The sequence below is a fragment of the Carassius gibelio genome, chromosome A12 (genome assembly GCF_023724105.1).
Source record: "Carassius gibelio isolate Cgi1373 ecotype wild population from Czech Republic chromosome A12, carGib1.2-hapl.c, whole genome shotgun sequence".
NCBI lineage: Eukaryota > Metazoa > Chordata > Actinopteri > Cypriniformes > Cyprinidae > Carassius > Carassius gibelio.
The window spans coordinates 22,393,825-22,419,261 of NC_068382.1; the positions used below are offsets into that span (position 1 = coordinate 22,393,825).

The 25,437-nt window shown below is 35.7% G+C and overlaps 1 protein-coding gene across 3 annotated transcripts in view; it reads left to right on the forward strand.

The window, feature by feature from the left end:
• The window catches only part of LOC128025480 (cadherin-18), a 139,933-nt gene that overhangs the window by 63,098 nt on the left and 51,398 nt on the right, over window positions 1-25,437 (forward strand). For 2 of the 3 annotated variants that reach the window (XM_052611877.1, XM_052611878.1), the window contains 2 exons: window positions 5,666-6,342; window positions 22,110-22,404. In XM_052611877.1, the coding sequence (XP_052467837.1) occupies window positions 6,094-6,342; window positions 22,110-22,404 (544 nt within the window). In that variant the 5' untranslated portion in view covers window positions 5,666-6,093. The remainder of the gene's footprint in view (window positions 1-5,665; window positions 6,343-22,109; window positions 22,405-25,437) is intronic. The other variant, XM_052611879.1, reaches the window with a different exon arrangement.

A 25,437-nucleotide genomic window follows, 5' to 3' on the forward strand; every position in this document is an offset into this window, starting at 1 on the left:
TTTAACCTCTCTTTCGGAAATCAAAACTGTCATTTCCTGCAGGTGCTGTGTGATTTATTTCTGACATTTCAACGCAGGCAACCGGAAAACACAATGTCTGAGTGGCCTTCTCACCTTCAGCTGCCAAAAGATAGTGGAAATTGGCTCGCACCACTGAATGAATATTCATGAGCTGTTAGAGAGATTTGTTCACAATGTAATTCTGGTTGTATGAGTATAATTTCAGCCTCTCTCTGAACGTGTGTGTGTGTGTGTGTGTGTGAGTGCTTTCATTGGTAAGTGTCTGATCTTTCTGATTTTTTCTGTATATTTCACACTGTAGGCTGGGAGAGTTTGGCAGTCAGTGTACATACATTATTTGAGCATTCACAAAAACACATAAATGCACAGAAAGCAAACCTGTTATTATTTCTCACCTCCCCAAAAGCATCTTCCAGGTCTGTTGCTTTAAAGCGGTTCATTTGCTGTAAAAATATATTTTCTAAGATCATTCGTGTTGAATCATCTCATAAATATTGGGGTTCTTCACACACTCACACTGCTATTGGCTCTGTGATCACATTAACATTCCCAGGTATTCATATGTACAGCAAACATATTTGTGCATGTGTGGATAAATGAAGATAAAACATGCAATATAAACGTAAGGACAGTTTCTAAAATGAAACCCATAGCTGGACTTGATCTAGAAACGTTTTTGATTTGATGCCAAACTTATAACTGAAATGTTTAGAAGTGAAAATATTGTGTTAAGTGTGCAAAAACTGACCATGATTTATTTAATATTATAAAAAAATATTGAATTTAATATTATTTAAAAGATTATGGTATGATATTGCATGTTTTATAAGAATGAAAACAACAACATCAATAATAATAATAATTATAATAATACTTAAATATTCAATTAATGTCAAAGTATTACTATAACCTTAAGTAATATTACATATATTTTTTAGCACTTTACATTATTATTATTATTATTATTATTATTATTATTATTATTAGTATTATTATTACTGACATTAAATAATTATACTACAACAATATATTTGTTATGAAACTTAGTTTATTTTATTTATTTGGCCTTTTTTTGGGAGGGGGGTTGAATATTAAGGTTAAATGCTGCACATTTCAAGCTGTTCTTGTTAAAAGCACAGTCGTTATGTTTTGTTTATATTTATATATTATATTTATAATATAAACTTCATAAATTATATATTATTAAAAATATTAAATTTTTATATTTGTCATACTTATATTTTTCCTTACATTTTTGCAGACTTTCCTTCTTTATATTTTGTATTTGTTTTATTTATTCAATTTTACTGACAGATAATAATTTGTGATTCGGTGCTATTCTTTGGAGACCCACCACTTAGATCGAATAATGAATGTTATTCAAATAAGTATATAGTGTGATTTTCTTTAAAAAATAATGTTTAATCTATGCCATAGTAATTGGTCTGCTTCACTGTTAGAGCGATTACTCTTCCATCTGCCTGACAATGTGTTCTAACAGCGGTTATCATTAGTCTTTCTCTCTTCTGCCATGGGTAGTTTGACCCTCCATACCCTCCTCTCTCCTTCTGTAGTTTGATATCAGCAGAGGGTCCAGACTGAGAAATCACAGCAGGTCATGAAAATACTCGCTCCAGGCAACACAAGGCCTCATTCTCCTCCTCGCCGTCTCATTTCTCTGTTTTAATGTTATCGACTCTCGGTAGTTTTTTGTCTTACTTGTTCTTATCAGTCTTCCTCCTTGGTAAACTCACATATTTTTATTGTCTTAAGCACAATTCGGACAGGTTTCCTAAATAACACTTGTGCTGTTCTATAATGAAAAGAATGTTCAAAAGAACAGTGTTTATTTGAAATAGGAATCTTTTGTAATATTGTCTTCTTTGAATTTAATGTATCCTTGCTTAATGAAACCATTAATACATAAAAAATACATAATGATTCAATAAGAATCTTACTAAGGTATATCAGTGAAAAACTGTTGATAAACTGTTTCAAACATCATGTTCTACTGGTGATATTCCAGTTTGCTGACATAAATAATACAGATTTGGGAGCAGAACCCAATACTGATGTTGTAATCTTAACCATTATGACATTAAATGCATATCCTGCTGATCTCAGGTCAGACAGTAGAAAGTCCCCACTGCTGTTTGAATGCCTCACTACTGGAGACCAGCTGCCATTGATTAAATACAGCTGTGAGCCGTAACCAATGGACAGAGAGGAAAGGAAAAGAGGGCGGAGGAGTGGGGGATTGAAAGGGTGTTTTAATTATAATCAGCAATACAATCATTACATTAGCGCTCTGATTGAAGAGCAACTCTGGAGGTGCCGACACACACACACACACACACACACACACACTGAAGAGGTTTAAATGTGAAACATACCTTGTCAAATCCGGTCCACAATACCCCAATGCATCACCTCAGAGAACAGCAGCACCGAGGGTAAAACCCATCGGTTCACCCAGGGACAACTGGGCATCTCTGGGACGCTTTTTTATGTACAGTAGGTAATCGGCATACAGTACATCTTCTGCTTGAATGGGGAAAGATGGAAAAATAAGCAAAGCAACCATTTTAAAACTCATTTTACTTATGGATGGATGGATATAACTTTATATTCACTTTTTGCACTCATCAAAAATTGCTTAAAAAAAAAAAAAAAAAAAAAAAACGTTTTAAATACTGCTTTGCTGGAGCTACATTGAACAAATAGTTCATGGAGCACAAAAGGAGATAGATAGCTATTGACTGCTGAGACAAGTATTTTTCAACAAGAACATAAACGTGCAATAAAAACAGTCCAGTGCTACTTGTGTGCTTTCTTCAAAGTCTTCTAAAGCCATACGATAGCTTTGTCTAATGCCAGATCGAAAAAAAAGAAAGAAAAAAAAAAAAAACACATTTTGAGTTTTATGTGAGTCTCCTGTAATAACAGCACACTTTGAGAACCACTGCATTGTCTGTTTGTAGTGGCATGTAATGCTATGCATGTTTGTGGACTTGTTTTGTTGAAGTGTTGCTATACAGCTCATTGATTTATTTTAACCCTTTTGACAGCTCAAAGACACAGGATTAGTTTTTCGCAGAAAACGCTGACGCCCTTGGGTTCTTGAAGGGAGTCAATCCCAACAGATCAGGATGCACTTGTGTTATTTGTTACCACAACACATTTATGTAAAACTCTATGTTTGAATTTGTCTCCCTTCCTGATGGAAGTCTTGATTAACAGCAGGCTCTTTTTATAGGTGATGCCAGTGACTAAATGCGGGCTGCATTATTTCCTGAGTGAAGCGCTTGCTCAAACATGAGGATTATCCAAGAATCCAGAACATATTTTTAAATCCATGTACATTTTTAAGGGGATTTCAACTGTTTACACTTTAAAGGATTTGACGCCCATGACAGTATTAGAATCGGAAGCTTGCACGTGCTGGAGGCTTTCGGTGAGTTCTAGAGTCTCGTGCATGAACAAGTGACGGTGGTTAGTTATTTGTTGGATGTTTCTGTCATCCTGAAATTAGCTGCTTTATAAACTGTTAAAAATGCAAGCATGTTAAATTTTTGCCTAAAAAGTATTTATTGTGTAGCATATTTTTCCTCACAATTTGCTAGGAAATTTCACAGGTAATTACAAAGAAATAGCAAGTAATTCATAAATGTTTTAATAGAAATAGTATACTCTTGTAAAATATACCCCAATAATCTTGTAGTTACAGTTTAATATATATATATATATATATATATATATATATATATATATATATATATATATATATATATATATATATATATATATATATATATATATATATAAGCTTTTAATTGGCTAAACTGCTGGACAATAGCTATATATGTGTGTGTGTGTATATATATATATATTTTATATATATATTTTTTTTTTCTTGTCTGTAATATTTCTCTTATATTTTTAATGAATTTTACGATTTGCTTATATACTACTGCACAGTCACTTTTTTTCCCCATTTTTCTACACAAAATAAGGCAGGATAGTTTATATATTGTAATACATGCAATGTCAATTAGCACTGCATTATTCATATAAGTTATGTATTACCTGCAGATGACTTGAAAAACACACATAAACAATATATTGTCTCAGTCATGTGTGTAATGTCTTCACGTTTCATCAGTCCAAACGTTACAGCTTTTTATTCAGCTTAAACAGCAATTGTTGGATTATTTTGTCCGAATAAGGTATTTCCTGGCACATCATAAGTTATTACTTTTATTAGTCTATCTTGGATTTTCTGTGCATCAAGTATGAATGAAACATACACTGAATGAGAGTGCTGAGCGCTCTGTGATGTTCACATCGCCTCATTCTGGATATGAAATATCACGCTATGCAGAGACTATCCTGTCTCTTTGAATTTAAGTCTAGATTTATTCATATATGGACATATATGCCCTCTGAAAAAAGTGCAGTGATCGAGTTTAAGAATTATTAAAAGTGTAAGGAGGGGACACATCCCTTGTATTGCATTGCTGCTATTATAATTTCATAAGTTTTTTGTTTGCATGAAGTACATTTGCTTTTGCAACCCCTTGAGTTTCTTTGAAAAACAGTATTCCCACTGAAAGCAACATTCTCTGATGCAGCATAAACTGTAATTTGCAGGTGATAATATCATTAGCTATATGTAACCATAGACATATTTAGTCGTATCTGCTTGCTGCGGTAATTGACAGCATGCAGAATCCTTTAGACTTCTCATGTTTAATTGTGTTTTATAACATTTCTGACCTTTTTAAACCTTGATGAGAGTGCTGTTGGTGCATAGAAAGGGATTAGCATTTCTGCATTCATTAAACTAAATATGCCCCTCGCAACTCCACACTATGATCTTTCACATTTCATGAATAAAAATTTGCGTTTTGTTTTTTGCTGTTGTTTTTCTAACCAAAGCATTGGCTAAAGAGTCGTATGCTTTTTGGAGTTTAACAACCTTCTATATCACCAAGAACACTCAAAATATGAGAGATAGAGATAGTAATTAAGCATTAGATATCCCTTTACATTTGCATATTAACTTGTCTAATTTAGGATGAATAACTATATTAGACTGCATTGTGAAAGTGTTCGGTCTCCACCGCAGTCACTGCAGATGACTGAATCCAAAGGTATTACATTATGGCAGGTCTTGTTAAACAGTGAAATATTGATTATAACCAGGAGCTAATTAGTTACTGACTTACTGTGCCAAGCATCTGTTGTTTTGGTTCTCTGTAAGGAAATTTCATAAATTTCTTCTTCTAATGGAATAGTTCAACCAATAATGAAAAATCTGTGGTTGGCCCACACCACAGAAGCCACAGTGATTGCAAAAACTGTCTAAAATAATTGGGTATTGGTTAACATTGTCAAGGCTAATTCATTTCAGAACAAGCACTTTCTCTTGGGAAAAAAACATGCACTGGTGTACAGTAAGTATAGAAACATGTATTAGCAAAATAAACCAGAGCAAATTTGTTGGCTTGAACTTAAAAAAAAGGGACATTAAGCCATGATGCCATACTCATAATTAAATTTCTTTTGAGATGTCTCCTTTCTTGTGGTATTTTGAAACCATATGAAAAATGTCAAATTGTTTGTCCATCTTATCTTTTCACAGGAGGTTCAACATGGCCGCTGCAGTTGTCTTACATGTTTGTTGCATCTGGGCTTGAACGCCTCAGCGTTCTTACTTGAGTGTTCTTAGAGTGCATGATGTCAATGCATTTCTGCTGCCTTTCCAGAAAAACTGAAATATGAACCTCATCCAAGCCTTCTGGACCTCCGGTCCTATGTCTGATTAAATCAAGCCCCTCTAACTACAATCCAAGTGGGGGGAATAAGGAGTAGACGTGGCTGCTGGTTGGTGGCAGTGGAGGACAAGGAGGTGGTGGTGGAGGAGGGGGGTTTGGAAACCATCTATTTCCTTTGGAATATATCATTTGTGGAATACCACTGTGTTCTTGGATTATTGCAGAACTTTTGGAGTTTTGGTGTAGTTTTTGGAATCATTTTGGAATATTGGGAATTTTGCTCCTGTCTGCAGTCATGAAGGTGAACCCGAGCTTTTGTTTGTGTCCTGTACTTTTGTGCCTGTGTTTTCTGGAGAGGGGTTATGAGGCGAGCCATCACGGCCAAGTCAAAATCATTTCGAGGAGCCATAATGCGACTCGCAACCACAACCAGACTAAGGACGGGGAAACAGAGGTCCACCATCGGCCCAAACGCGGATGGATATGGAACCAGTTCTTTGTCTTAGAGGAGCACATTGGTCCAGATGCACAGTATGTAGGAAAGGTAAGCATGACATTTTCAATTCTGGTTTGATAATCTGGTTTGCTTGGTAACGTTTGTAGGTTTTAGAGGATTGTTGGGCATTTGTCAGCTTGGCCGAACAGCTAAACCAGCTTGCCAATGCTGGTAGACCAGGTTGACCAATTTATACCAAACTAATTAGTCTTAGCCAATTTTAGTTGTTCTACCTGGGTTATGTGAATTAATAAATGTATTAATCTATTTACTTACCATCAGTGGTGGAATTAATCCAAGAAAAAAGTTATGTTACACCAATGAATAATTATTTGCTGCCTGCCATTGGAAAAAACAATGGAGCGCACATGGCTTTGGTTTGCTTACCTTGAAGGCAAGGACTTTAAACGGGTTTATCAAAACTCAAATTTGGATTTAAACTATCATAAGGTGGTTTGGTGGTCTTAGCTGAATTAAGTTGGTTTTGGCTTCCCATCCTGACCAGCTGATAAGTATCCAAAACCCCTTTAAAACTATCAAATATATCAGCCTGGCCATTTTGGCTGCTTTTAAGACCAGCAGATACACTGGGCTTGTTGGTGTTATTTTTAAGATGGATACAACAGCAGTCTAATGTTGAAACATGTTAGACCCTCATGAACAACATACATTTGTAAATCAAGCAAGTAACCTTTTGCTCTTTCTCTGACCTTATTCCTTCACTTGTCTATATCCGCCGGCCTTGATCGATAAAGTCTTTGCATGGAGTTAGCTTAGCACAGCAAAACAGCAGCTGAGAACTGCAGCTTGACTTACTGTTTCGTGTTTGAGATTTGACAGCCTTCATCACTTTGGCTAGAGTCATGCCGGTTCTCCTGTGTTTGCCTCACAGGCTTGTCGATCTTGTGAAACATGAATTTTGTGTCCATGCCAAATCACAAATAGGGCCATGAATCTATTAGCATTAGCAAGTCAGTCTGGAGTCAATGTGGAAACTTTTGCACTTACCACGTTTGGGTGTATTTCACTAAATGAATGCTATAGGCTACTTTGGTTCTTTTATTTTCACACATGACAAGCTCTTGTGCATGATGGAAGTATTACTTTTGTAGGATGACAACATTTCTTCTTCAAATAACTTCTTTACTTTTAGAGTTACTTCTTTACCTAGGTAATATACTGTAGACTAATTCAATTTATATTTATGTGTCACTTTCACTAACTTTCCCTTCCGAAATGCTGTTTGAAATATTAGACTTTGAAAATATTTGCAAAAATGAAGAAAGTGGCAAATGGATTGCTGACAGGACATGCCATTTTACTGTCCACCCGAGAAGAACCCGATCATTTTCAAATGAATAAATATTATTTAGTTTTATTTTATTTTATTTTATTTATTTTATTATATTTAAAAAATGTTAAATAAAATGTGTGAAATTGTCCTGTAATGTAATCTTAATCATAAATTAAAGAAACAAATGAAAAACATGTATTTTTAAATGGAAAAGTTTATTATTATTATTATTATTATTATTATTATTATTATTATTAATAATAATTGTTATTTAAATTAAGTAGATTTTATCTTATTATAACTCATATTTATTAATATTTATTTATTTAGTTTTACTGTTGATCAAGTTATACAGCTTTTGTAAGCTTTAGAGACTGTATAATATATTTCAAATATGATTTGGTCATGAATTTAAAAAGACACACAGTCACTGTCCTTGAACTCCCCAGTACTCAAAAACTGCATTAGGCATTGTAAATTGATTCAATAAGTGTTGTTTAATGGGTACTGTAAGAGTGTTAGCGGGGGGCACTACTCCATCTCAGTGTCCTTCTTTTATTCTCTTTGTGTATATCTCTCTCTCTCTCTCTCTCTCTTTCTGAAGCGCAGATTGATTCAGCAGGTCATGTCCATGTGTTTTACGTCTCTTCACTGAAGCGTCACAAAATGAGGCCACAGGAAGCTGGTTAAGTTGTCTGTGTGCAGATTGACTTCTCTTATCTTCAGAAATATGGAAATGTGTGGCGGTTGATCATTATTCAGGTTACTCAAGCATAAGGTAATGCAGGGAAAAGAGCAACCGATGTGCAGACAGAGAAAGAGAGAAAAGCGACAGACATTATTTCTCACTTGCGGTCTTCAAATCATATTGGAATGATGATATTTATGAGGTGAGCGGTCAGGAAGGGCACGCTATGTTGGAAATGAGCAGGTTTATCATTCCTGGAGAAAGATATCTGTTAGAATTCATATACATCTTAAAGGCAGCTGCTCGGCTCTCGTAGGAAGTATGCAATCTGAAATGTTTTGTTTTTACATTACTGATCATTTTTATGTGTTGAATATGTTTCCAAAAAGATTCTGCAGAGCTTGACATTATATCATGACTGTTGCAGTGTTCGAAGAAACTTTGTGCGGTCAAGGTCTAGTGTGTCCACTACTTTTATGATTATAGCAGATTTAATACCCTTGATTCCTGGAGAAGAATAGCGATAAAAAATACCAGAAAATACTGCTAATTTAGCTGGTTTATGATGTGACAGACAACATTTCACATAATTCTCTGTGCCTAAATGATTAATACGTAGCATAAAATACAGATCAACCATAAATTAGTACCGAAACATCCTTTTCTCCTCGCCTAAATAAGAATTCACCTCTCAGCATAATTCCAACATCTGAGCTCATAAGTATAAACTTCCCATGAGGACCTGAAGGCAACAATGTAAAATTGCCTCTGTAAGAGAAAATCTATTACAAAAATGCATCCGTGTGACAATCAGATGAATGAGACGACTATGAAGAAAGGTTTACATTTACATCTTCGTGAGGTTTTAACCGTATAAGCAAACCTGAGTTTTGTATCCGAGCTTTTATATCGAGTCAAATCAGACTGATAAAAATGGCAGTACTAGTGAGGCTTGGGTGAAGTTTAAAGCCACAGACGGGTGGATTCTTTCATTTCCTGTGGCCTGACATTGTAACTGGAGTGCTACATGGGTATTAAACAGATGGCAGTAATTCCAAATTGCATTACTTCAAAACCGAGCCTTATCGGGTTGCTAATTGCATGCAATAATAATTACTTTTTGTCTTCCTTTATTAGCATATCCGCACAACTGCTTCAGAAGAGCGCTGATTGGTTCACTGGCTCCGGCAGGTTGGATTAAGATGCCCTGAAGCCCTCTGGCCACCGCTGCGTTCTGTACTCAAACTGTTTACAAAAATTGAACCGAGTTTACAGTGTCAACAGAATATGCTAATCCTCAACGATAAAATGCCATTAAGAGCAAGCTGTTATGAGGGATTTAATTTGACATGCAAAAGGCAAGGTCCCAAGATCGTTAGTGCGGCTAACTCCCTCATATTTAATTACCGCCTCTATCACAGGGGCTGCTAAAATATGGCCATGATGCAAAATGACCCTTAATTAGATCGGCGAAGACTCCAGACAATTAATCCTTCAGCCCCTTCGTTTGTGTGCATGTGTGAGTGGATGTGTTTATTCTGAAGCTCTGCTTAATTAAAACTTGCAGACGCTTGCAGCAGCACAGAAAAAGTTCCCGTGAGGGACAAACTGTGATGATGGACCCTGTCTTCCTTCCAACTGCCCTTTATTTTCTTGCATTCATGTGGTTGAGTGCCTTACTGGTGGCATCCTTATCCTCAAAGATGGACCAAAGGGACCTGAAAAGCTGTTTCGTCAAGAGACTTGCGCTGTCTTTAGGGGTCGAAGTACAATGTGATTAGAGTAATCACCTCATCAGCAGTCCATGAAACAATTTTGTAATGAACGTGGGTAAACAAATCAGAGTTTTGCAGTACCAAAATTTCAGCAGCAGTGCAGTGTTTAACAATTTTCAATGCCATTTTTTTTTCTTTAATGAAATATGAATGGAAGTCCATATCTCACAACTGTGACTATTTTTCATAATAAGGATTTTATGTCTTGCAGTGAGGCTTTTAGCTTTTACTCATTTCATAACCATTTCATCTGAGGCAGGAACTGGCTTTCATAAATATATGCTAAATAAAATATAAAAAAAAGATTAAAACAATATTTAAATTAATTAAAAGTCTATTAATTGTGTGTGTGTGTGTGTGTCTGTGTGTTACTATATTAAAATTTTAATAAACGTGTGCATTATTATTGTTAATAATTGGCTTTACAAACTAATTATTCACATAAATGAATTCATCATAAATTAATAATGAATTAATTTAATCTGGACTTTGAATCTGGATTTTAACTATATTTCTTAGTTTATAAGCAGAAACATGCTTTCAAATGTTATATATAATATAAAACAAATACTGAAAATATATATAATCTATTAAAATACAACCTAAAATATATACATGTATACATTAGCTATGTTAATTTGTGGACTAATATGAATATTAATGAACGGTAATATCAATTAAATGGTAAATATGTATTATTATTATTATTATTATTATTATTATTATTATTATTATAACATTAAATACATGTACAATATTTAAATTAAATTAAAACAGTTGCACTTTTTTTCTCAATTAAGTAACAGCATCAAGGTACCAATTTCAGTCTGTATACTGTGGAAAGTATCCATGCATGTGTAGGAATTCACACAAAAACGTTCCTACAAGGTCCTTGACTGCGGTACAGTAGTAACTCATCCCAGAGCGATCATCCTCGGCACTGGGAGACTGTAATTCCTCATGTTCCGCATCATGAGACATGTGTAACATTTATGATATATAATGTTTGTGCAGGTGACGGAATATTCAAGGCAGTGCAGCGCTATATATTGTCAGACCTTGAAAGAGAAATAGTGCAGTTCTAGCGTCATGCAGGGTCTTTTTGCAGAAGGGTCCTTGAAGAACTTCAGTCTTGGCCTATGTGACGCGCATACATTACCCAAGAGAAAGAAGAGACAGAGACACAGAGAATCCTGTGATCCTCTCTTTAGCCGTACAAGCAAAAGTCCTTCTCGGATTCGATAATCTTGCATTTTTAATCTTGTGATTCTTTGGTAGGAACCAGAAAATTAGGCTGGATTAGTGTCTTGAGAGATCTTCTAATTCTGGAGGGTCTGATGTCATGGAGTAAACCAGTCATGCAGTAGCTTAACTTTACATGCATATGTATATAGACGTAATGTATATGCATGTAGGTGCATGCACATACATGTAACTATAGGCATGCATACATATGTGCATATGCATGTAGATATAGTTCTTTCTCTATATATATATATTTTCGTATAGCTCTGTCTGTATACATACGCAAATAATATTACACACTTCTTATTAATTAGTAATTAACATCAAAATCGGCTAGAAGGATGGCAAATATATGAGTTTTGTTTTGTATTTTAGTTTTTTGCATATGAAGCTCTTTTACTAGGTTTACATAAATGGTTTGAGCATATTTCAACATAATATGTCCAAAAAACCCTCTAGCCTCAGATGTGTTGTTCTGCTCTGTTCTGCTCTGTCAGTGTTACAGGTCTTGACATCCTCTGATACAAAAAGTGTTTGGATGTTTTATTCATATGGTTATATATGGATGGTCCCCTGGCAGAAACAAGCAACCGTTTCCACTTTGAGCAGCACGGGTGGGGAAGCAAATGTGTTCAAGGCTAAACTTTAGAGTTTTTCTTTATGCAATTTCAGCTAAAATGCAAATATGTAGGTATATTTTCAACACCGTTTGCGAGAGTCAGTCTCATTTTACAAGCATTATTGTTTTAAGTTGTAAAGGTGACAATCTTTCCTCTGTAAAGCAGAGATAATCTGGTGTTCCCCTCATAATGGGTACATTTCTCCCATATAAATTCACACAGGAGAAGTCTTTATAACTCAGTTGTTTCTCAAAAATAGCATTAAATAGAGGCCAAATGGAAGGGGGGAAAGTTTCTAAATGTGCTTAGATTTGCCAAGACTTTAAAAGTTTTTTTTTTTTTTTGCGAGACCTTAATCAGAGTTATGCATTCTATAGAGTTAACATTAAAATGTAATGCATTTTCTTTTTAAAATACATGTTCCTGATATTTGTGACCTTTTAGAAAAAATGTTCTGCACCTCTAAAACTGCATTCTCTCCTGGGTGGTGTGGCAAGTCCTTCTTACTGGAATTATAATATATATATATATATATATATATATATATATATATATATATATATATATATATATATATATATATATATATATATATATATATAAAATAATAATAATAATAATAATAATAATTTGTCTGTTTGTTTTTGTTTTTTTGTGTGTGTGCAGTGTTGTCCAAATGGACCTGATTAGAAAAGTGCAGGCTGGAGAAAATGAAGTGATTATTGAACCACTAACAAAGGCACTGTTCATACACACAGCCGCAAACACACACTGATTAAAAGCTCTTCAGAGGAAAAAGGGATACGTTTAATCAGAGACAAGTCCACCTTACTGATTGTGAATATAAAGCTCTGTGGTGATTGATGAGTTTACTTTTCTCTTTGACCTCGTTCTCCTTCGCTCCTCCTCATACTCCCTCCATCTCCCTCTCCTTCATTCTGTCTCCCTCCCGCGTCTCAAAGACATTCAGTCCTGTCATTGAGGGCTTTTTTTCATCCCACACTCCATCCATCCTGATTCACACTTAATGAGACTTGTCTTCACTCATTTCGCTTTTGCAGCATTTTTTATTTATTTTTTTTACTCCAGGTAATGTGATTGCAAACATTATATGGTTAGATACATTAAGTGAATCATACTTGCATGCACTGAGCTTGTAACTTATGATACTTTTATTTGTATGTTTATTTTTAAACATAGACAAAAACTACCAAGGAGCTGGAAAGACCAGTTGCTCTCTTCTGTCAGGGGAAAAAGAAAGTTAATGTGTTGAGTTTCCAAGGTTACAGGGTTGCTGTGAGCATTATTCAGAGGTAACAGTCACTCCTTTTAATGGATGCTGCTGTACAAGTGTGAGACTTTTTATTCGAGGTGTCATTTTTGGAGGACATACTGAGTGCAGATGATAACATTCAGAAATAATAAGGTTTTTGATAAACGAATGATTGAAAAGACAGAAAAAAGTTAATGGATATAAAATCCATTAGTAGAAAAGATATCCGTGTGTTTTTAGGCATTACATGCAATTACAAAAGATCAGTTTACTTCAACCTGTCCTCCAACCAATACGCTTGTATAGGTCTTTTGTCCAAATCCCTGAAATACGACCCATCAGAGCGTATACTACAATTGGGCCCCTATCGGCAAAAGGTCGTTTTCATATTAATGTTTTGTACTCTTTTATTTGCACTCTGATTTGTGTTTCGTGTAGCTCATTTGGTATATTATTGCGTTATACTTTGATATGTAATCATGCTATCATGGGTTCGATCCCAGGAAACGGACGTGCACGAAAATGTATATGCTCAATAAATCATCATTTAGTATGATTTTCTTAGGTTTAGGGGTGGGGTCAGGTGTGGTCATTCGAACAAATAAGCCACCTAGTAAAATATGTAGGAAATACTGTGAGATCGGTGTAAAATGCCCACACATTGCATTTAAATAAACTTGCGTTTTGATTGGTAATGACGTTATACGTCATTTCATGACGACAGATGCAACGTGATACTGTCATTATTTTTTTACGCCCGCTAGAGGGCGCTTAACTTTAAAACGTAAATATAGGTCGTAATAAGATGCTTGCACAAATGACCTATATGGACGTTTTTTGTTGGAGGACAGGCTCGTTTTAAGCTAAATATAACACAATTTAATGAGGTTTATGTTTAAAGCAAGGGGAGAAAATGGTGTTTGCCAATGCTGTAATCAATTTTTTTTTCTTATTTTTATTTTATTTTTTTCACAGCATTTGTTTTCATGAAAAAAAGTCAAAATAAGACAAAAAAAAAAAACTTATTTAGTTTAATGTTATATGTTATATAATGATAACAGCCAGTAAAAACTGAAGGCTATGCAATGATAATTTAGGCAGAGAAATTTGTGCATCAAATATGATACCTTTTACATTACTTTATTTTTGCAGTGTAAGACTCACACTATGCTTGAGACTCTCTCTCTCTTCATAAAGAGCTTGATAAAGTGGAGGAGATGTTTCTTCTTAGTGTCACACCTGCTTTGCCTTTTAATATTTTAGCTTAATTTGTTCGGTGGGCTTGAAATAGTTGATATACAGACGGGATTCTGTTTTATATGTGGCACTTACATTTAATTTATAAAGTTAATACATTGCACTCTGTTATCACTCCAGGAATGATGGCCCACACTGTGTTTTAGCTGGCTGGTCTTGGCTCTATTGACCCACTGCCACTTTTGTTTCCTGCCATTAGTGAGGGCTTGACTGAGCGTCATTGGAGCCGATGTTGAGACAGAGTGTGATATATTAGCCTGTGCCCAGCTAAGCCAATGGCCAAATTAGAAGCCTGACTGCAGGTTAAGTGAAATTTATGTTCTCTTGTGTAGCTGAGACCAAATCTGGAAGCAGCAGAGCTGGAGTGTAAAAAGAATGGGGTTGGGTTCAGCAGTCCTGATTGTGTAGAGTTTGGGATTTCACAGTGAATCCGGTTTAATTTGTCATGAGGTGTGTGTGTGCTCTTGTTTTTGTGACATATCAGGACACAACTCTGTATAGTGGCATGGGTATGACACAGGTATTACAAGGAGAGGGTGACTTATGAAGACATAACCCATGTCCCCAGTTTTTTTTTTTTTTGAAAAAGTAAAAATGCACAAAGTTTCCTGTGAGGGTTAGGGGTAGGGTTGGTGTAGTGCCATAGAATATACAGTTTGTACAGTATAAAAACCATTACGCCTATTGGATGAACCCACTTTTCACAGAAACAAGCATGTGTGTGTGTGTGTGTGCGCGTGTGTTTGTTATTATTACAACAGCAGCAGAAAGCAAATTGTTTGTTTTAAAGATACATAATTATGGCATGTAATTTTGTAATTTGTTTACATACACTAGCATTCAAAACTAGTAAGCGATTAAGTTATTTATATATGTTTGTTTGTTTGTTAGCCTGCTTGGATGCATTAAATTGATCAAAAGTGACAGTAAAGACTTTGTATTGCTAAAAATAAACTGAAAATTGCATTGCTCGAATGAGGGTTTCTAATTAAAGAATAAAAAATGTTTATATTAAAGAAATAATTTTCCTAAATATACAGGTGCATCTCAAAAAATGTGAATATCATGGAAAAGTTCTTTATTTTTTGTAATTGTAAAAAAAAAAAAAAACTTTATTATATTCTAGATTCACTGCACAAAAACTGAACTATTTGAAGAGTTTTTTTTTCTTTTTTTTTTTTTTTTAATCTAATGGTTATGACTTACAGCTTAGGAAAATGTTAAATTCAGCTTCTCAAAAAATAGAATATTTTGTAAAAAAATATTTACAAATGTTTAAGATATCCAAAGCAGGTTTAATTATGCACTCTGGTTCCATAGCAACTCTTAAGTCTCATAAAAATCTCTAACAATTTCATGAGAAAACCTCTCTTTGAATGAACGCGCATATCCTTTAGGTCATTTTGTATATTATTTATGTTCTTGTATAATGTTTTTTGAATTTGACTGTTTTATGCATGTATTATGATAGAAGCACTCGTTTATGTAATCTTACCTTGTTTAGTATCTATGAATTTGTCTTCTGGTGATCTAAACAAGAGTGTATATCAGGGGTGCCCAATCCTGCTCCTGGCAATCGGCTGTCCTGCAAAGTTTAGTTCCAACCCTAATCAAACACACCTGCCTTTAATGTTTAATTGAGCCTAATTATTGACCTTAATTAGTTGATTCAGGTGTGTTTGTTTAGGATTAGAGCCAAACTTTGCAGGACAGTCGATTGCCAGGAGCAGGGTTGGGCACCCCTGGTGTATATTATGTTAATAGCTAGTGTTCTAAGAATCCTTACTAGTTTCTATATCGACTTCTCATCCAATTATATATGCAAATTTTACACAAAGGGTTGTAAGACTCCCCAATTTTTACCAACTCCCGCTTGGAATTTCAGCCTTTCTCATTGGACGAGCCCATCCTGAGAGGCGTGAACCTTCTCAGATCTTAAAGGCCTCACATCAGTGACCCTGCCTTCAGTCTGCAGTTCTTTTAGATCCCAAAGGGATTAAGAAGATGATCTAGAACTCTCTTGGACCTCTAAGTATGTGCCAGGCCTTTGTGCCTTGTCTTTCCATTCACCAAAGATCACATGATCTCAGCTGATGTCTCTCTTAGCTCTTTTTCAATCACCCTCGAGTCAGGACATTTTTGAAATTCATCACTCTTCAAAACCTGGAGAACGTGATCGCGACTCTTACACCACCGAACTTCCAAACCATCAAGACTTTGCATTAAGACGGTCATTCCAGGCCAAAGAAATACAAGTGTCATACATTTAAAGAAACGAAATTGAGGTTTAGTATAAACCTGACAAAGCTCAAACAATAAATTCTAAATTTAATATAGATAAATCCTTAAAGCTCCAAAAGTTATTGATTTCCTCATTTTTCTTTTTTTCTTTGATTGACAGACATCACAGGTTATTACCTTATTTTGGCTGCATTAAGAACTGCCGCTGCTGCACATGACACTGATCTGACATGCATCTTTTTTTTTCTTTTTTTTTTAACCTTTTCTTACCCACTTCAGTTCTTAAAGTCTCTACTAATGAGCTGATGAGTTGAACGGGTGTGTTAGATGAGGGAGACAGTGCTGGGCTGCTCCAGGGCAGTTTGAAAACCATTTCAGAGACATGTTCTTAAGTGTGACTCAAATATAACAAATACTTACTTGCATGCACAGTTTTAAGGCTGCTTTAATTGCCTTTATGGTAACTTCATGACTTAACGGATTACATTACTACCACATTGCATGCTCGTAGTTTTTTTGTGCTTTAAATTAAATGATACAGGCTGCAGCACTCGCCGCCGCATTTGTGCGTGCAATTGAAGAGCACATGCACAGTATATTGGCTGACAGCACAGGAAAATTGTTTTTTACTGACATATGGCCTGACAACATCTCATCTGAACATCTTCACTCTTATTCTACCACAGTGGCATGCACAGACGTCTAAAGGGGTAGGAGTGAAATGTGCTGGGCTGAACAGGCAGCCAATGCGAGATCTCAGTCAGAATGGGTGTAACATGCTAAAAAATGTTTACACCCCTTCAGAAATCTAGCTGATGCGTTTTGTACTACTTGTAAACGAGAGATTTGAGATTTTTTAAATGCCATAGTACAGCGAGTTAAAGTAATCCAGTCGTGACGTGGTGAAGCGTGGTTTGCAATCTCTAGGGAAAATACAGAAAGAAAATGTTTAATTTTAGAAAGGGACCAAAGGTAGAAGAAGCTGGGGCCTATGACAGAACTGATCTGTTTGTGGAATTTCAAAGATTTTCAAACTCTACACCCAAATTTTACACTGAAGGGGAAATAAATGAATTTAGATGTTTGGAAACAAATTTTGATTTTGATGCCTGGGGTCTGAGGAGTTAAAAACTATGACCATCCGCTTTATCTGCGATTAAGAAAATATATATTTTTTAAAGCCAGGATTTAACATCAAGACGAGCAGATAAAGTATTTACAGCACTTTTTTTTCCTAGTTACTGGTAAATATATTTGCAAGTTGTCTGCATAACAATGAAAAGAAACACCATGCTTTATAAACACAGAACTCAGAGGAAGTAAATATATAGACAAAAAGAGTAGGATCTAAAACCGAGCCCTGAGGAACCCCACATGTTGAAAGACCCAGAGATGAAGTACAATTACCTATTTTAACCATAAATCTTTTATCAGTTAAAAAGGATTTAAACCATCTTAGAACAGCGCCTCCCTGTCCTACTAAAGATTCTAATTGAGAGATAAGAATCTCGTGATCGACAGTATCAAAGGCTGGAATCTCCAGAGTCTGTAGCCATTAAAACACCATAAGGAACTTTTATAAGAGCTGTTTCAGTACTGTGCAAAGATTTGAACATAGACTGGATTGTCTCATAAATCTGATTATTTGTTAAAAAGGACTAAAGCTGTAAACACACAAGTATTCCCATAACCTTAGAAAGAAACGGTAATACAGATATTGGCCGAAAATTGGATAAAACAGTAGTGTCAAGTGAAGTTCTTTTTTTTTTTTTTTTATGATCAGAGAGACTGTGGCCATTTTCAGATTGTATGGTATAAATTCAGATAACATTTATTCAACAATGACACAAGCTCTGGTCCCACTGTGTCAATTATTTGTCTCAGATAGTTAGGATGTATTATATCACATGGAGAAGAGGAATGTTTCAGTTTAACAATTATGTCCTTCAGTGATTGTAGAGAAACTAAATTGAAGGTAGTCCAGTTAGTCACAGAGATAGTGCTTGTTTGAATTTCTGTATTTTTGTGATTGTGAATAAGTGCAGTGTCCCTTAGGATTAACTCTACAACTGAGTTAATACTGATTTTAATATACAGTACAGACAGTTTGAACACACCTTCTCATTCAAAGAGTTTTCTTTATTTTCATGACTATGAAAATTGTAGATTCACACTGAAGGCATCAAAACTATGAAATAATACATGTGGAATTATATATGGCATTATATACATAACAAAAAAGTGTGAAACAACTGAAAATATGTCATATTCCAGGTTCTTCAAAGTAGCCACCTTTTGCTTTGACTACTGCTTTGCACACTCTTGGCATTCTCTTGATGAGCTTCAAGAGGTGGTCACCTGAAATGGTCTTCCAACAGTCTTGAAGGAGTTCCCCGAGAGATGCTTAGCACTTATTGGCCCTTTTGCCTTCTGTCTGTGGTCCAGCTTACCCCTAAACCATCTGGATTGGGTTCAGGTCCGGTGACTGTGGAGGCCAGGTCATCTGGCGCAGCACCCCATCACTCTCCTTCTTGGTCAAATAGCCCTTGATGCCTTCAGTGTGACTCTACACTTTTCATAGTCATGAAAATAAAGAAAACTCTTTGAATGAGAAGGTGTGTCCAAACTTTTGGTCTGTACTGTATGTCGAGTTGGACAGTATGCTAGATTGATTCGGCGGTGCCAGAACTGCAGGCTGCAGCTGATAGAATGTGCGCTGCACGATACAATGATATTTATAAAAAAGCAGATCATGGAGCCATTTTTTATCATCCACAATCAAAAATCTTCATGTCACACACCCCTACCCTCGGCAGAAAAATTGTGGACTGGGGGCTAGGCCGGACCGTAAAAGTGTATAGTTTTTTGAGAAGATAATGTCAAATAATTGGTGCAGATTCTCTGTGGCTGCAACTGATTTTGTTTATGGGCTTCTACCATAAAGTCTCATTAGCTTGTCTTCTGAATGGCGAGGTTCAAACCTGAGTATGAGCTCTGACCGTTTACCTAATTACTGACTGCTCACCTAAGTTCTCTGTTTACTTACAGAAACGTACAGTTCACTCCCGCCGATGACCTGACTGTGCAATCAGCCCACGCTCTCCTTTAATTATGGTTTAATTTCAACATCACTGTTTGTATAACCAGCCACAGTTTGCACAATTCTTGGCCTCAAACAGTCAAATAACCCAGGGAATGAGTTTCAGCCCTTCATTCGATGGTGTGATTGAAGTGTCTAATGTCTTTTGTGCCATTTTTCTCTGGTAATATCCAGTGACTGGGCTGCCGAGACAATACTGCAGTCCTTATAATACACTTTTGTCAAATTATAACTTCATTATTGATGTCTGGGATCTTATTTGCACTTGCCAATGTATTTAAAGTGTTTCATTTGTGTTGTGTTAGCTACTCGTAGTTTTAGAAAATGTCTTGAATGATCATTATGCCAGCTGAGATGTGACTCAAAATGCCACATATAATATTAAGATTAAATGAATGAATGGTCTCTTTTATTCAAGCTGCATCTATCTATCTATCTATCTATCTATCTATCTATCTATCTATCTATCTATCTATCTATCTATCTATCTATCTATCTATCTATCACAGCTTTTCAATAATTGATACATTAATAACATTTTCTTGAGCATCAAATAATCATATTAAAATGATTTCTGAAGGATCATGTGACAGTGAAGACCACAGTAAAGATGATGAAAATTCCTATTGAAATCAGTATATTCATTGGAATTGTACTCAATTAATCAGATCATGAAAAATGAATGTTTCATACCAGAATGAATCCAGACCTGAATGCAAGTTTGCTATAACATTGCCAAAAACCCATTTGGTTACTAGTGAACATAAAACAATAATTTGCACAGTAAGACCGGTGATGTTTATTAGGCAAGTAAATAATAGGTTTGATGTTGATTTATTGTGCTTGCATGGCTCAAGGTATAAGCTTTTGTTTGCTTTAGTCTGTGCTTGAGTCATTAAACTGTGTTTAAGTGGATCACAATCTGACACTTATTGGATGGTGACAATAAAACACTCAGGAGAGCTTGCAGCGCTTTGAGTGTTCTATCAATGTTTTGCCTTATCACAAAACCAATGAGCCTTGAGACACCATGCTTTGAGCAGACTTCTTGTGTGCAGAGCTCAGACAGTAGGTATCCCATGGGTTCACATTACGCCTTCCTGAAACATTAACCTGTCTTGTCAGTTCTTGTTTTTTTTGGGAATATAAGTATTGTTATTAAGGGCTTTATTAATTATTATGTGGTGCATCTAGAGGGCATGCAGTGCAGTCATACATTCAAACCAACATGTGCTAGTTTATTTTCATGTCTGATCACTCATTCAGTTCCCAAAGAGAGGTAACTCAAAGCAAAGACGTAAAGAAGTCTTGAAAGAGCGATGGCATTTAGATTTGTGAATCTTATGTATTCAAGTCACATTTCACCACCAAATCAACAGAAGAATAAAAAATTATATTTGTGCATGAAGAAAATTAAGCCTTTTTAATAGAGTCATTGAGTTTTGGCATTGTGACAGTTAAGCAAATGTTTGCCCAAATATCATGACCTGCAATGCAACCAATCAATAAAAATATGATATAAATTTAAATAAAAATAACTTTTTATTGTTACAATTATAAAGCATTTATATATTACGGTATTTTTTTTTACCTTACATTTATGTTCATGTAACCTCCAGATAAATTAGTTTAAAGAAAATTTAGTGTATAAATGTGCATATACAAGTTTTATTTAAATTTGCTCAAGTGCAGTCTGCGGGAACCATTATTATTTTAGAAATGTTTTGTATTTGTCGTTAAGATTTTTGAGAGGACAGTCATTGGCTAGAGAGCTGTGTAATCCACTTTTCATCAGTTAAGCAGGTTTTTTGGCTTGCCTCTTCCCTCTCTCTTTCTGTGGACATTGTAGTAGTGTAAGATCTCATGTCAACACTGAATGATCTAAGATTGCATATCTCAGAGGATGATCCTACAGTCAAAAATCCTCCAGGCAAATACATAATTCAGTACAACATACAACAGTGCAACATCCTCCTTTTCTATATAAAAATCACTTTAACGGTGATGTTTATACTGTTTTAATGTTAAATCCTTTCTCCTGTTTCAGTTTATTGTGCAGAAACAGTTCTAAGTAATATATTTGTAGGTTGACTTCCTGAAGAGTAACTATTTGCCTAACAACCACAGAGAGAACACTAGCAACCATTTTGAATGTAATGAATGTGGTCTGCTCATTTTTGCAAATCAGGTACATAAAAGGTTCCTAGCTTAAGGGTTTGTTGAAAGATTATGTGCTTAATGAGCCCCGGTTATTGAATATATTGTAATATAATGATTCATATCAGTAGTCACACACCAATGTTTCCTTGTCTCTCATTTCAGCTACATTCTAATTCAGACAAAGGCGACGGTTCAGTCAGGTACATCCTTAGTGGTGAAGGAGCAGGGAGTATCTTCATCATCAACGAGGTAACGGGAGACATCCACGCCACCAAAAGTCTGGACCGGGAAAAGAAATCACATTATGTTCTTCACGCACAGGCCATCGACCTCAACACCAACAAACCCCTGGAGCCAGAGTCAGAGTTCATTATAAAAGTTCAGGATATTAACGACAATGCCCCCAAATTCCTTGATGGACCCTTCGTCACATCTGTGCCTGAGATGTCGGAAGTTGGTGAGAATTCTTGTTTTCTTGTGATCTTTTTTGTCCACACTTTGTCTGTTAAAAAATGGTATTTGTGCAAATTAAAATAAATAAATAAATAAATATAAGCTGTCAAAAAAACTATTCTAACTAGAGGCTTGTACTGGCTCAAACCCATAAGCTGTCAATCTCTTAGATCGATCACTTATACAGTATTGTTCAAAATAATAGCAGTACAATGTGACTAACCAGAATAATCAAGGTTTTTCGTATATTTTTTTATTGCTACGTGGCAAACAAGTTACCAGTAGGTTCAGTAGATTCTCAGAAAACAAATGAGACCCAGCATTCATGATATGCACGCTCTTAAGGCTGTGCAATTGGGCAATTAGTTGAATTAGTTGAAAGGGATGTGTTCAAAAAAATAGCAGTGTGGCATTCAATCACTGAGGTCATCAATTTTGTGAAGAAACAGGTGTGAATCAGGTGGCCCCTATTTAAGGATGAAGCCAACACTTGTTGAACATGCATTTGAAAGCTGAGGAAAATGGGTCGTTCAAGACATTGTTCAGAAGAACAGCGTACTTTGATTAAAAAGTTGATTAGAGAGGGGAAAACCTATAAAGAGGTGCAAAAAATGATAGGCTGTTCAGCTAAAATGATCTCCAATGCCTTAAAATGGAGAGCAAAACCAGAGAGACGTGGAAGAAAACGGAAGACAACCATCAAAATGGATAGAAGAATAACCAGAATGGCAAAGGCTCAGCCAATGATCACCTCCAGGATGATCAAAGACAGTCTGGAGTTACCTGTAAGTACTGTGACAGTTAGAAGACGTCTGTGTGAAGCTAATCTATTTTCAAGAATCCCCCGCAAAGTCCCTCTGTTAAAAAAAAGGCATGTGCAGAAGAGGTTACAATTTGCCAAAGAACACATCAACTGGCCTAAAGAGAAATGGAGGAACATTTTGTGGACTGATGAGAGTAAAATTGTTCTTTTTGGGTCCAAGGGCCACAGGCAGTTTGTGAGACGACCCCCAAACTCTGAATTCAAGCCACAGTACACAGTGAAGACAGTGAAGCATGGAGGTGCAAGCATCATGATATGGGCATGTTTCTCCTACTATGGTGTTGGGCCTATTTATCGCATACCAGGGATCATGGATCAGTTTGCATATGTTAAAATACTTGAAGAGGTCATGTTGCCCTATGCTGAAGAGGACATGCCCTTGAAATGGTTGTTTCAACAAGACAATGACCCAAAACACACTAGTAAACGGGCAAAGTCTTGGTTCCAAACCAACAAAATTAATGTTATGGAGTGGCCAGCCCAATCTCCAGACCTTAATCCAATTGAGAACTTGTGGGGTGATATCAAAAATGCTGTTTCTGAAGCAAAACCAAGAAATGTGAATTAATTGTGGAATGTTGTTAAAGAATCATGGAGTGGAATAACAGCTGAGAGGTGCCACAAGTTGGTTGACTCCATGCCACACAGATGTCAAGCAGTTTTAAAAAACTGTGGTCGTACAACTAAATATTAGTTTAGTGATTCACAGGATTGCTAAATCCCAGAAAAAAAAAATGTTTGTACAAAATAGTTTTGAGTTTGTACAGTCAAAGGTAGACACTGCTATTTTTTTGAACACACCCCTTTCAACTAATTGCCCAATTGCACAGCCTTAAGAGCGTGCATATCATGAATGCTGGGTCTCATTTGTTTTCTGAGAATCTACTGAACCTACTGGTAACTTGTTTGCCACGTAGCAATAAAAAATATACTAAAAACCTTGATTATTCTGGTTAGTCACATTGTACTGCTATTATTTTGAACAAAACTGTAATTCAGGTCTCTGAGATTCACTCCAAACTAATTTTTCTGTCCAGCCTTTGGCTTTTATGCTGTTGTTTTGTGTGTTTTGCGGTTGGAGATCCCTCAGGAACCCGACAGCTCTTAGAGAGCTCTATGTGCTCATGCTTTCTGCAGAATGCTCCACTTCAACTAGGAGAAATAGTGAAAATATATACAGAGAGAAAGACAGAGAGAGAGAGAGAGAGAAAGAGATTCCCTTGCAGCAGGGTATTCCCAGGGTTTGCACCTCTAGGGGGTTGTGATGGGACTGCAGGGGGTTTATGAGATTGTGATAGAAATACTAATGTGGAATAAGTTAATGCATTATATTAACTTATCTCAATTACATTTGTTGAATGCTGTTAAAATTAACACATTTTAGATTCGTATTTAACACTTGTTTGTATCGTGTTGCTGTTTTTGTGTTGTTTTTTTTCACACACACACACAAAAAATGAAAACCAGGAGGCTTGTGACTGTCCCATTAGTCACTTTTTCACTGTCGGGCCAGTGCGAGCCATGGCTTAAAGCGGGCGGGGCGGGGGGCTAATAGCCTCGGACCTGTAGCACTGAGGCCAAAATAGCACTGCGTTTCCAGTGTCGGGCCAGAAGCAAAACAAACAGCTTTGTTAGCATGCTTTGTTAAATCCAAAAGCATTGATGGCTTACTATAATAAGTGATACATTGATCATAATTAATTAATTTATCAGGATTTAAAATTAGTCACACAGAAATAAAATGTTATGAACATAGTCTGCTATTCAGTCGAGTCTGTTTCTTTGAAGTCACAATAGCCTATATACATCACATTTAGAAAGAATGATCATTTCTATATTTTCATAAAAGCTCCCAAACAAAAAAATATTATTATATTTTTATGACATAGACTACGCGATTCTAAACTCTCGAGACGAGTCTTATGACAGATAAAATTTTACTAAATAAATACACGATTGTGATAGAGAATAAGAAGCTGACGTCTGATTCACCATGTTTACTATGGTAATGTTAATGCCTAGCATGAACAGTCTTTTGCATCGCTTATAAATATTTCTGCCTTGTATGGTGATTATAATCCACATCGGATCAAGTTATTTTAAACACTCGCTGCTGACTAAGAGTGAATTTTGAGCTCAACTTATTTAAAAAGTTTTTAATGCTGGTGTTGTAGCAGTTAGCTTTGTGATATGATATACGCCGAATATGCTCTC